The sequence below is a fragment of the Mus caroli genome, unplaced genomic scaffold, assembly GCF_978045245.1.
Source record: "Mus caroli unplaced genomic scaffold, Mus_caroli_1 scaffold_1, whole genome shotgun sequence".
In the NCBI taxonomy this organism is placed as follows: domain Eukaryota; kingdom Metazoa; phylum Chordata; class Mammalia; order Rodentia; family Muridae; genus Mus; species Mus caroli.
In genome coordinates, this window is record NW_028227256.1 from 55727375 (window position 1) to 55741494 (window position 14120).

Here is a 14120-nt window from a genome sequence, read left to right on the forward strand (position 1 = left end):
GGAGATAAGAATGGATCAATTTGCATTCTTCTATATAATAACCGCTAGTTAAGCCAGCACCATTGGTTGAAAATACTGTCTTTTTTTTCCACTAGATGGTTTTAGCTCCTTTGTCAAAAGATCAAGTGACCATAGGTGTGTGGGTTCATTTCTGGGTCTTCAATTCTATTCTATTGATCTACCTGTCTGTAGCTGTACCAGTACCATGCAGTTTTTACCACAATTGCTCTGTAGTACAGCTTGAGATCAGGCATGGTGATTCTACCAGAGGTTCTTTTATCCTTGAGAAGAGTTTTTGCTATCCTAGGTTTTTTGTTATTCTAGATGAATTTGCAAATTGCCCTTTCTAACTCAGTGAAGAATTGAGTTGAAATTTTGATGGGGATTGCATTGAATCTGTAGATTGCTTTTGGCAAGATAGCCATTTTTACAATGTTGATCCTGCCAATCCATGAGCATGGGAGATCTTTCCATCTTCTGAGATCTTCTTTAATTTCTTTCTTCAGAGAATTGAAGTTCTTATCATACAGATCTTTCACTTCCTTAGAGTCACACCAAGGCATTTTATATTATTTGTGACTATTGTGAAGGGTGTTGTTTCCCTAATTTCTTTCTCAGCCTGTTTATCCTTTGTGTAGAGAAAGGCCACTGATTTGTTTGAGTTAATTTTATATCCAGCTACTGCACTGAAGCTGTTTATCAGGTTTAGGAGTTCTCTGGTGGAATTTTTAGGGTTACTTATATATACTATCATATCATCTGCAAATAGTGATATTGTGACTTCTTCCTTTCCAATGTGTATCCCCTTGATATCCTTTTGTTGTCTAATTGCTCTGGCTAGAACTTCAAGTGCTATATTGAATAGGTAGGGAGAAAGAGTGCAGGCTTGTCTAGTCCCTGATTTTAGTGGGATTGCTTCAAGTTTCTCTCCATTTAGTTTGATGTTGGCTACTGGTTTACTGTATATTGTTTTTATTATGTTTAGATATGGGCCTTGAATTCCTGATCTTTCCAAGACTTTTATCATAAACGGGTGTTGGATTTTGTCAAATGCTTTCTCAGCATCTAATGAGATGATCATGTGGTTTTTGTCTTTGAGTTTGTTTATATAGTGGATTACATTGATGGGTTTCCATATATTAAACCATCCCTGCATACCTGGGATGAAGCCTAATTGATCATGATGGATGATCATATTGATGTGTTCTTGGATTTGGTTGGTGAGAATTTTATTGAGTATTTTTGCATGGATATTCATAAGGAAAATTGGTCTGAAGTTCTCTTTCTTTGTTGGGTCTTTATATGGTTTAGGTATCAGAGTAATTGTGGCTTCATAGAATGAGTTGGGTAGAGTGCCTTCTGTTTCTATTTTGTGGAATAGTTTGAGGAGAATTGGAATTAGGTCTTCTTTGAAGGTCTGATAGAACTCTGTACTAAACCCATCTGGTCCTGGGCTTTTTGTTGTTGGGAGACTATTAATGACTACTTCTATTTCTTTACGGGGGATATGGGACTGTTTAGATCGTTAATCTGATCCTGATTTAACTTTGGTACCTGGTACCTGTCTAGAAAATTGTCCATTTCACCCAGGTTTTCCAGTTTTGTTGAGTATAGCCTTTGGTAGAAGGATCTGATGGTGTTTTGGATGTCTTCAGGATCTGTTGTTATGTCTCCTTTTTCATTTCTGATTTTGTTAATTAGGATGCTTTCCCTGTGCCCTCTAGTTAATCTGGCTAAGGGTTTATCTATCTTGTTGTTTTTCTCAAAGAATCAGCTCCTGGTTTGGTTGATTCTTTGTATAGTTCTTTTCATTTCTACTTTGTTGATTTCAGCCCTAAGTTTGATTATTTCCTGCCGTCTTACTCCTCTTGGGTGAATTTGCTTCCTTTTGTTCTAGAGCTTCTAGGTGTGCTGTCAGGCTGCTAGTGTATGCTCTCTCTAGTTTCTTTTTGGAGGCACTCAGGGCTATGAGTTTTCCTCTTAGGACTGCTTTCATTGTGTCCCATAAGTTTGGGTATGTTGTGGCTTCTTTTTCATTAAACTCTTTGATTTCGTTCTTTATTTCTTCCTTGACCAAGGTATCATTGAGTGGAGTGTTCTTCAGCATCCACGTCAATGTTGGCTTTCTATTATTTAATTGAAGATGATATTTCATTTTTCAAGACAGGGCTTCTCTGTGTAGCCCTGGCTGTCCTGAAACTCACTCTGTAGATCAGGCTGGCCTCGGACTCAGAAATCTGCCTGCCTCTGCCTCCCAAGTGCTGGGATTAAAGGTGTGCGCCACCACTGCCTGGCTAACTTGTTTGTTTTTATACCAATACTGAGGTCAGAGATGATGATACCTCCAGAAGTTCTTTTATTGTTCAGGATTGTTTTGGCTATTCTGAGGTTTGTTTGTTCGTTTGTTTTTTCCACATGAAGTTGATGATTGCTCTTTCAAGGTCTATAAAGAATTGTGATGGAATTTTGATGAGGATTGCACTGAATCTGTACATTGCTTTTAGTAAGATGGCCATTTTTACTATGTTAATCTTATCAATCCATAAGCTTAGGTGATCTTTCAATCTTCTAATATCATCTTCAATTCTTCTTTTATTCAGAGACTTGATGTTCTTGTCATACAGGTCTTTCACTGGCTTGCTTAGAGTTACACCAAGATATTTTATATTATTTGTGGCTATTGTGAAGGATGTTGTTTCCCTACTTTCTTTCTCAGCCCATTTATTGTTTGTGTAAAAGAGGGCTAGTGATTTTTTTTTTTGAGTTAATTTTGTATCCAAAATTTGAGGTGTTTATCAGCTGTAGGAGTTCTCTGATAGATTTGGGGGGGGGTGACTTATGTATATGATCATATCATCTGTGAGTAGCTTTACTTTGACTTTTTTAGTTGTCTTATTGCTCTAGCTAGAATTTTATTATTGATATATATGGAGCCCTGTTTTGTCCCTGATTTTAGTGGAATTACTTAATTTTCTCTTAATTTAAATTTGGGTTGACTATCAGCTTGCTGTAAATTGCCTTTATTATGCTTAGGTACGTATCTTGTATCCCTTTTATCATGAAGGTATGTTGGATTTTGTCAAGGCTTTTTCAGCATCTAATGAGATGATCATGTGGTTTTATTTTTAATTTTAAGCTTGTTTATGGTAGATTCCATTGATGGATTTCCAAATGTTGATCCCTGCATCCCGAGATGAAGTATACTTGACCATAGTGGATAATCTTTATGATGTGTTCTTAGATTGAATATTTTTGCATCAATGTTCATAAGGGAAATTGGTCTGAAATTCTGTTTCTTTGTTGAATCTTTGTGTGGTTTCTGTGTTAAAGTGACTGGGACTTCATAAAATGAATTTGACAATGTTTCTTCTGTTTCTATTTTGTGGAATAATTTGAGGAGTGCTACCTCAAAGTATCACCTCTTCTTTGAAAGTCAAGTAGAATTCTGTGCTAAAACAATCTGGCTCTGGGCTTTCTTTGGTTGGGAAACTTTTAATGACTGCTTCTATTTCCTTAGGAGTTATAGGACTATTTAAATTGTTTACCTGATTTTGATTCAACTTTGGTTAAGTAGAATCCATTAAGAAAATTGTCCATGTCCTTTAAATTTTCCAATTTTGTGGAGTACAGGCTTTAGATTCTTTACATTTCCCCAGTGTCTGTTGTTATGTCCCCCTTTTCATTTCTGAGTCTGTTAATTTGGGTACTGTTTCTCTGCCTTTTAGTCAGTTTAGTTAAGGGTTTTTTCTATCTTGTTGATGTTCTTAAGAAACCAGCTCTTGGTTTTGTTGTTTCTTTGTATAGTTCTCTTTGTTTCTAATTTATCGATTTTAGCCCCGAGTTTAATTTTTCCTACCATTAACTCCTCTTGGGTGTTTTTGCTCCTTTTTGTTCTAGAACTTTTAGGTGTGCTTTTGAATTGCTAGACTGAGATCTCTCCAATTTCTTTATCAAGACACTTAGCACTATGAAAGTTCCTCTTAGCATTGCTTTCATTGGATTCCATAAGTTTGGGTATGTTGTGTCATCATTTTCATTGAATTCTAGAAAGTCTTTATTTTTTCCCTGATCCAGTTGTCATTGAGTAGAGGTAGTTGTTCGGTTTCCAGGAGTTTGTAGTCTTTCTGCTTTTCAGTAGTTGAAGTTCTGCTTTAATCTATGGTGGTCTGATAAGATACAAGGCATTGTTTCAATTTTGTTGTATCTGTTTTGGCCTGGTTTGTGACCAACTATATGGTCGATTTTGGAGAAGGTTCCATGAGGTGCTGAGGAGGAGGTAATATTCTTTTGTGTTTGTGTGAAATGTTTTATAGATCTGTAACACCTATTTGATTTATAATGCCTGTTAGTTTCACTATTTCTCTGGTTTGTTTCTGTCTCTATGATCTGTCCATGGTGAGAGTGAGATGTTGAAGTCTCCCACTATTATGTGGGGTTTGGTGTGTGATTTAAGCTTTAGTAAAGTTTCTTTTATGAATGTGGATTTTCTTGAATTTGGGGCATAGATGTTCAGAATTGAGGCATCATCTTGGTACATTTTTCCTTTGAGGAGCATAAAGTGTCCTTCCCCATCTCTTTTGATTATTTTTGGTTGAAAGTCTATTCTACTAGATATTAGAATGGCTACCCCAAGTTGCTTCTTAGGTCTGCTTACTTGGAAAGCCTTTGTCCAGCCCTTTACTCTGAGGTAATGTCTACCTTTGTTTTTGAGGTGTGTTTCTTCTGTGCAGAATAATGATGGATCCTATTTTTTCATCCATTCGGTTAGCCTGAGTCTTTTTTATTAGGGAATTGAGTCCATTGATATTGAGAGATATTATTGACCAATGATTGTTAATTCCTGTTATTTTGATGGTGGTGGTGGTGGTGGGGTGTGTGTGTGTGTGTAGTATTTCCCTTCTGTTGGTTTTGCTGATGTGATATTTATTTCATGTTTTCATGGGTGTAGTTAATCTTCTTGGGTTGGAGTTTTCCTTCGACTAGGGCTAAATTTGTGGATAGATATGGTTTTGTCATAGAATATTTTGTTTTCTCCATTGGTGGGTGTCTTAGTCAGGGTTTCTATTCTGCACAAACATCATGACCAAGAAGCAAGTTGGGGAGGAAAGGGTTTATTCATCTTACACTTCCATGCTGCTGTTCATCACCAAAGAAGTCAGGACTGGAACTCAAGCAGGTCAGGAAGCAGGAGCTGATGCAGAGGCCATGGAGGGATGTTCTTTATTGGCTTGCCTCCCCTGGCTTGCTCAGCCTGCTCTCTTATAGAACCCAAGACTACCAGCCCAGAGATGGCACCACCCACAAGGGGCCTCCCCCCTTGATCACTAATTGAGAAAATGCCTTACAGTTGTATCTCATGGAGGCATTTCCTCAACTGAAGCTCCTTTCTCTGTGATAACTCCAGCTGTGTCAAGTTGACACAAAATTAGCCAGTACAGTGGGGTTTGAAGGTTTTGCTTGGTATAGTAGTCTGGGCTGACATCTGTTGTCTCTTAGGGTCTGCAAGATATCTTCCTAGGCCCTTCTGGCTTTTGAGAAGTCATGTGTAATGCCTTTGTATGTAACATGGTCTTTTCCCCTTGCAGTTTTTAATGTTCTTTCTTTGTTCCATCATTTAGTGTCTTCATTATTATGTGGAGGGAGGATTTTCTTTTCTGATCCAATTTATTTTGTATTCTGTAGGCTTCTTGTTTGTTCATAGCTATCTCTTTCACTAGGTTGGGGAAGTTTTCCTGTATGATTTTATTGAAAATATTTTCTGGGACTTGGAGTTGAGAATCTTCTCCTTCTTCTAGTCCTGTTATTTTTGGTTTGATCTTTTTCTAATTTTCCAGATTTCTTGGATATTTTGTGTTCGGAATTTTTTAGATTTAGCATTTTATTTGGTTGATATATCCATTTCCTCGATAGAATCTTCCATGACTGAGATTCTGTCTTCCATTTCATATTCTGTCAGCTATAGTTCCTCTTCTCTTCCATCTCCAAGATTCCCTTTTTGTCTTTTCTATATTGCTTCTATTTCCATTTTCATGTCTTGTACAGTTTTATTCATTTCTTTCACCTGTTTGATTGTACTTTGTTTTGATTGTATTTTCCTGTATTTCTTCATTTCCTGTTTAAAGGCCTCTATCATCTTTATTAGATTGAATTTAAGGTCATCTTCCTGTGCTTTGGCTGTGCTAGGATATTTAGGGCTTGGTGTGGTCCAATAGCTGGGCTCTGGTGGTGCCATATTGCCCTGGCTCTTGCTGGTTGTGTTCGTATCTAGCCTTTAGCACATGGTTGTCCCTGGTGTTTGCTGGATGTTCCTGGCACTGACAGGACTCCTCAGGGAGGCAGGCAGAGCCTTGGGTCTGACAAGAGAGCTCAGGAAACAGCAAGCTGCTCACCTCTGTTGACTGTACCTCAGGTGGCCCTAAGTGTTCCTGGAGTCCAGCAGGCCTCCTTCTAGGGAAGGGAGGCAGAGCCATGGGCTTGACAATGGCACAGAGCAAAGCTTGTCTGTAGTTGTGCCCCAGGTGGAATCAGCAGGCAGAGGATAGGTGAGGTAGGGTCTAATCTGGGTGTTCCTGGGGACCTACATGCCTGGATGTTCCTGAGGCCGGGCAGGTCTCCTGGAGAGGAAAGGCCATGGTGCTGGGGGCAGGGGAATAAGAGGAGTGGACACAGCATGCAGCTCACCTCTCTATCAAGCATTTCTTATTCATTTTATTAATTTATTTATATTTCTTACATATCTATTTTCTGCTGTTTCAAAAATAGGTTTTAAAATCAAAGTAATGTATTCATCATGATAAAATGATAGCTTTCTAATATTTATAATGAAGAGCATCAATGAACTTTAAAATTTTTTAAAATTTTATTATATATATATATATATTTATTTATTTATTTTTATGTATGCCCCTTTGTGTGTGTGTGTGTGTGTGTGTGTGTGTGTGTGTATGTCTGTGTGTGCGAGGGCCTTTGGATCCAGAACAGGAAAAGTTCTATGCAAGAGCAGCAAGGACTCTTAACCACGGAGCAATCTCTCTAGCCCTGGGCTTTACATTTAACTCAACTAAATAAAAAATATTTCTGGAGAATGAATTAGTCAAAACCAATTGCTATAGTATCCTACTTACTCTGGGTTGTTTGCTCATGAAAGTTTCTCAATTGCAGCAGGAGCTGTGAGCTCCCAGCAAGATGCTAAACTAGTGAGACCTGCCTTGGGGCAGCCTACTTATGTTTATACTGAGAACTGACAAGTTAAATGGAATAATATTCATTTATAAGTATACAATATACCTATAACAAGTATAAGAATACAGAAATGGGTGCCGGGCGTGGTGGCGCACACCTTTTATCCCAGTATTCGGGAGGCAGAGGCAGGTAGATTTCTGAGTTTGAGGCCAGCCTGGACTACAAAGTGAGTTCCAGGACAGCCAGGGCTACACAGAGAAACCCTGTCTTGGAAAAAAAAGAAAGAAAGAATACAGAAATGGGGCTCGAAGATGGCTCAGTGGTTAAGAGCACTGACTGCTCTTCCAGAGGTCCTGAGTTCAATTCCCAGGAACCACATGGTGGCTTACAACTATCTGTAATGAGATCCTATGCCTTCTTCCGGTGTGTCTGAAGACAGCTACTGTGTTCTCATATACATAAAATAATTCCTACCAATTCTTACCAAGAATTCTTTCTCCTCTCAATGTCCCACCTTCTCTTTCCTGCCTAAGCCATAGGCCATAGGCTTTTTAATTGCATCCATACAATGCACATAAGATGTTCTCTCTACAGGTAACTCAGTAGTTAAAAGCACTGACTGCTTGTTCTGAGGCTTCAGATTCAATTCCCAGCGCCCACATGGCAGCTCTCATGCTGCCTGTATCTCCAGTTCCAGAGGAGTCCCTCTCTTCTTCTGGCCTCTGCAGGCACCAGGCATACATGTGGTGCACACACATACATGCGATAAAAACACTCCTACACACAAAATGATAATGTAAAGCATTTAAAATACATGGACAACAATAAACATATGCAAGGTTAAGACTCAGGAAGTCAGACCAAAAGAAAACACTGATGGAAAATGGGAACAATAGGAGTAGAAATGGAGAATACTAGTCACAGATGCCAGATCTGTGACCATGAGAACCATAAGACAAAGACAAGGAAATGGACCTGTGCAAGAAGTGAGTGTACATTCTCCAGTCTGAAAGCGCTTGTTGCATCTTTGAGATTGAGAGGGAGGGGTATGGATAAGTCAGATACGTAGAACAATCACAGATCAGGATATCACTGAATTTCATAATAGCAGATCTGGAAGCTAAAAGATGAAAATTCAGAGGAAAGGGGATTTTGGAAAGAATGCCATATCTAGCTAGACTGTCAAAAAGAATGAGAGTAGAAATGAATCCTCATGGTGCAAGAACTCAGCAAAGTTCCAGCTGGCAGTACACTGCACTTTCAGCAGGCAACAATAAACATAAGGAGCCTGTACAGTCTGGTTGGTGATGCACAAGGCCCGCTCAGGTTCTGGTTCTTGCGGAACGATTGTAATTCATGGTTTCCCATCTTACTTTTCAGAGGCTCTGAGTGAGACCTTTAAGGAGCTTCATTTTGAGATAGTATCTTACAATGATTGCACCGCAAATGAAATCCATGAGATTCTAGAAGATTACCAAAGAATAGACCACAAGAACAAAGACTGCTTCATATGCTGTATCCTATCCCACGGTGACAAGGGTGTCGTCTATGGAACGGATGGGAAGGAGGCCTCCATCTATGACCTTACATCTTACTTCACTGGTTCAAAGTGCCCTTCCCTGGCTGGGAAACCCAAGATCTTTTTCATTCAGGCTTGCCAAGGAAATAACTTCCAGAAAGGAGTGCCTGATGAGGCAGGCTTAGAACAACAGCACAACACTTTAGAAGTGGATTCATCATCTCACAAGAACTATATTCCGGATGAGGCAGACTTTCTGCTGGGAATGGCTACGGTGAAGAACTGCGTTTCCTACCGAGATCCTATGAATGGAACCTGGTATATTCAGTCACTTTGCCAGAGCCTGAGGGAAAGATGTCCTCAGTAAGTCTGGCCTCCTGGGCCCCTCTCATGCTTCCTTACTCATTTCTGTGGTTAGAGCCCACTAGAAGGTGCTTTATGGCCGAGATAATATTACTAAGCAGAGAAGTAGCCATTGGCATGTTCCATCTCTGAATGTCTAGCTGTAGCTCACACAGCTCTATTTCCCAGGTCAGTTGTAAAGTGGGAGAGATGGCACGTATTGTTCTCCTTCGTTCATAGATGGGAAAAGAATATGTTTACTGAAGAGTTTCCTTTATTTAGCAACCGAGGTACCACAGAGCCAGAGAGGTTGCTAAGACCACACAGCCCAGCTCTGTCTTTGGGCAGTAACTGACTAAGGCAACTCAGCCCCTTTGGGGAGTCTTCCCAGATGGAGCAAACCACTATGTTTAACATACCTCACCTTTGTCAGAAGCCATGTTTTAGAGCTGGCAAGATGGCTCACTGGGTAAAAGCACTTGGTTATAAGTCTTATAACATGAGTTAGATCCCCAGAGGCCTGTATGGTGGAGAAGACCAACTCCTTCAAATTGTCCTATGACCACCAAATGTGAACCATGTCATGTGCCTGTGTGAATAAGTAAATGTAATTTTTAAAAGTTAAGAAAGAAATCCTCTCCAATTGCTATCTAGCCTTGAATCTTCTTAGCAAACTATAACCGTACTGAAGAGCAGGGGACCTCTATGTCTCTACTAATTTGACCTGCTAAAAAGTCACAAGTGTGGGATGATAGCCCTATGGCATATGGTTCATCTCCAGTTAAATTAGGACTCCATACTTCAGGTTCCCCCCCACTTACACCCGGCTGATAGCTGAACAACGAGGAGCCCTTCTACAGGCTCCTTTTACATCTCGGTCTTATTGTCTGGTGTCTGAAGAGTGAGAATTTCCCATGGCATGTGGAGCGTAGACAGGAACACCACCGCAGTGCTTTCGTTTCGTAGCACAGACGCTGAGTCCTACAGGATCCATGTCAGCTATGCAGATTGACGAAGAGGGTGCTCCACAGCTCAGAGGTGGGGAGGCAGCTACGGGAAATGCTTAGCCCTTACTTGCCTACATTTGGTAGAAATCTGTGGATGATCCTGTAGGAGCAATGCTGATTTAGACAGAGGGTACTGGGGGGAGAGGGGGAGGCATTTGTGAGGTCCAAATGGCGACATGGGAAACATGGAGGAACACATAGGTTAACAGAGAGGAAAGCAAATCTGATAGGAACTCTGGTTTCTTGTAACCAGCAGCGATTCCAAGTACACAAAAGGTAACTCTGTGTGCGCTGAGGAAACTGAGTCGCCAGGACAGTGGCGAGAGGTCTTCATTCAGTGACTTTCAACTGCAAATGTCCGATGCTCTCTCTGAGAGACAGAACTAGAGAACCTACCTCAGGCACAGCCAGTGAGGTGGTGGACACAGCCAGAGGGAGGGTGGGCACAGCAAGTGAGACAGTGGGTGACACAGCCAGTGAGATGCTGGGCACAGCCATTATGACAGCGGGCACAGCAGTGAGAAGGTGGCACAGCCAGTGAGATGGTGGATACCGCTAGTGAGACAGTGGGCACAGTCAATGAGACAGTGGGCACAGCTAGTGAGGTGGTGGGCACAGCCAGTGAGACGGTAGGCACTGCCAGTGAGACGTGGGTGACACAGCCACTGAGACAGTGAGCACAGCCAGAGAGAGGGTGGGCACAGCTAGTGAGACGGTGGACACTGCCAGTGACATGGTGGGCACTGCCTTGCCCCATATGCTTTATGCTGCTTTCTTTTTCAGAGGAGACGACATTCTCAGCATCCTGACTGGCGTGAACTATGATGTGAGCAATAAAGACGACAGGAAGAACAAGGGAAAGCAGATGCCACAGCCCTCCTTCACACTACGGAAGAAGCTCTTCTTCCCTCCCTACTGATGTGTGCTCTCCACAGTTCACATGGCTTATCTGTGCACTTTTGTGTGGATGAGTCTAATTTATTTTTAAGATTTCTTTTTTTTTTTGAATTTACATTTACATCATTTCCCTTTTCCTCCCTTCAAATCCTTCTTTGTAATGTTCTCATTTCAAATACATGACCTCTTTTCTCATTAATTGTTATACACACACACACACACACACACACACACACACACACACACACACACACATTTCTAAATATAACCTACCCAGTCTGTATACTATCACTTGTATGTACGTTTTGTTTGGGTTTTTTTTAAAAATGGAGCGACCTTTGGTAGGCCAATCACACTCCAAGGCAGGTCCCTCTCCCAAGAATAGTTGGGCAATACAAATTGGCTTCCATGGGTTCACCTTTAATCTCAGCACTCTGGAGGCAGAGGCAGGAGGATCTCTGAGCTCAGAGCCAACCTGCTCTACATAGCAAGTTCTGAGATAGCCAGGGCTACACAGAGAAAGCTTGTCTTGAAAAAAACAAAAAAGAAAACTTGAAGATGCATGAGTAAGAAAGCAAGACTGGAGCATGAACCTGGTTAACAGAGGAGGTGAATGATGGGAGCAGGGACCTGGGGCAAGTTAACAGAGGGGGTGAATTGATGGGAGCAGGGACCTGGGGCAAGTTAACTGCTGAAGGTGAGTCAGCAGAATGGGGTGAATATCATCAGCATTCGCTGCATGAAATTCTCAGAGGAAATAATAATATTAAGCTTTTTTTCTGTGCAGTATATAATTCTTCCAGGTTAGTTTTTCATTAGTCTCTGGGTATTTCATGATGAACTGGAAGTCCTTCAGAGTGAGAGCTATTAGGGAGCATGAGGGATAATGGAAAGAAAACAGTCCCTTTGTTTGTGGTGAGAGTTGGTGGGAATTAACTATAAAAACACTTCTGTGGCTAAGTGCAGTTAAGGATTAGACTTGACCAGGATGAGGAGATAGCTCAGTGGTTAAAGAACTTGCCAACCAAACTCGAGGGCCTGAGTTCAGCTCCCAGGAACCAATGTAAATGTCAGTGGGTGATGGGCAATGGGCATGTTGTCCCTCCTATAATTGCTGCACTGGGAGGGTGGGGACAAGATCCCTGGAGCAAGCTGTGTAGCCAGACCAGTGGTATCAGAGGACAGCTCTAGGTTCAAACGAGAGCCCCTGCCTCCCTGATTATGGTGTAGATTGATTGATGAAGACTGCATGCATGTGCCTGCCAAAGCATGTGTGTGATCACACATGTACTTATGCACATGTGAGCATGCATGTCAGCTCTCCTTACATGCCTACACATGAGCAAAAGTTAAACTCGCCAATGTTAACATTGTTGTTATATCTTCAATAAATGGGGGGGCTGGTGAGGTGGCTCGTCGGGTACGGGGGCTTGCTGCACAGACTGGTAACAAGGTTTGATCCCTGGGACCAAAACGATAAAAGGAAAGAATTGGCTCCCATAAGTTATCCTCTGACCTCCAAAGCACACTCTCTCCATACACGCAACGCATGACTGGATAAGTAGATGTAGATAAATTTAAGGAAAATGAGGCCAGGTGTGGTGGACCACACTGAGCACTTCGGATGTAGAGGCAGAAGGATCTGGAGTGTAAGGTTATATCCTCAGCTATATGACCAGTTTGAGGCCAGCCTGAGCTACATTTGACCCTGTTTTGTTTTGGTTTTTTTCCTTAAAAAAAGGAGTAAAAATTATTTTTGTTAGTTTTTAGGTAACTTACAGGTTTTTACTTAATGTACTTCTAGTTAATGGTCCATCAGGAAATTCTGTTTTGTTTATTTTCTAGAAGTCTTTATAGAAGATGGTTTTATTTATGTTTTGTAGGATAATAGCATTAAAACAAAACTTATTTTCTAAAAAAGTATTTTATTGTGAAAAATTTCATAAATATACAAAAACTAAACGCAATGGCAGCATGGTGAAGCCACGTGCTTACAGCCTCCAGCATCAACATCTGTGCTGTGCTCTGTCCTCCCTGACAGTATCCTCACCTGCCTGCCTTGTCACCTCACTCGGGGGCACCGACTTGGGTCCATTGAGGTGGAATATTCTTACATCTGAATAGTTTAGAGACCCAAGTGTCTCTAAGGATGAGGTACATTTTAGATAGCCAAAGCATTTTTAAACATTAAATACCAGTCAGTGTTGGTGTTCAAAAATCTCCCGGTCTTCTTGCTTTCTTACAATCTGTTTGAATCAGGATCCAGCAAGATCTCTATCTTGAATTTTGTTTGTTTTTCAAATTACATATTAATGTATAGGGTTTTTAATGCTTTCATATAGCTTTTTAAAAGAAACTGGGTTGTTTTAAGCACTGCTCTTCAGTGTATATTTAATCTGTACCTATAATCTTTTATATTCCCCTGTTCCCTCCTAAGTAAACTGTCAGTGAGACAAAAGCTGTTTTTTTTTTTTAAAGAAAAATAGATTTACCTTACTGTCTCTAATGGATTCTTTTGTTTGTTTTTGATTTGTTTCTGTTCGTTTGTTTTACAATTGGCATGTTCACACGTGGGGAACATTCAGTGTCTAGTATTGGCTTCCAACACTGCTTAACATTCCTCGCCAACACTTAAAAGCACTTCCACATAAAAACCAGAATTTTTTTTAATCATAATGACCCCATGCACCCAAGTGGCAGGCAGTCCAATAAGTCTAAGAAGTGCCATGGTCAGAAAAGGGTGTGGCTTTGAGTTTACCAACCCCCTCTAGCATCCTGCCTCTGTAACTGGTTACTCTGTGCCCACTCCGGTTCCATGGATATGTTGCCTGCCCTGTGGGCATTTGAGTTCTCCTGACGGTCAGAGACAGTGTAAATATTCAGTTATTCTTCCCAAGTCACTGGGCTAAAAAGTCTGATATGGGAGAGAATAAAGATTTTGGAATTAAATCAATGAATTGTCTTGCTTGCTGTTTACCCTCAGTCACACCCCAAAATGCAAGGATCACCCAAAAAGAAGGCCCTTCAAATTAGTCTCATGTGAAAAGCAGAAAAGAGCATAGCGCACAGCCCACAGAAGTCCGACTCCAGTACAGAGAACACCGGGTCTCAATGGAGAGCCACGATATAATTAGGATAAGCATTCAAATATTTCTATCCATTGGAAGAAAGCA

The 14120-nt window shown here is 40.9% G+C and overlaps 1 protein-coding gene across 2 annotated transcripts in view; it reads left to right on the top strand.

Annotated features, from left to right (window-relative positions):
* The window catches only part of Casp8 (caspase 8), a 46566-nt gene extending 32670 nt beyond the window's left edge, over positions 1-13896 (top strand). For both annotated transcript variants that reach the window (XM_021159156.2, XM_029479220.2), the window contains exons 8-9: positions 8563-9064; positions 10834-13896. In XM_021159156.2, coding sequence (XP_021014815.1) covers positions 8563-9064; positions 10834-10969 — 638 coding nt within the window. In that variant the 3' untranslated portion in view covers positions 10970-13896. The remainder of the gene's footprint in view (positions 1-8562; positions 9065-10833) is intronic.
* Positions 13897-14120: the final 224 nt, after the last annotated feature.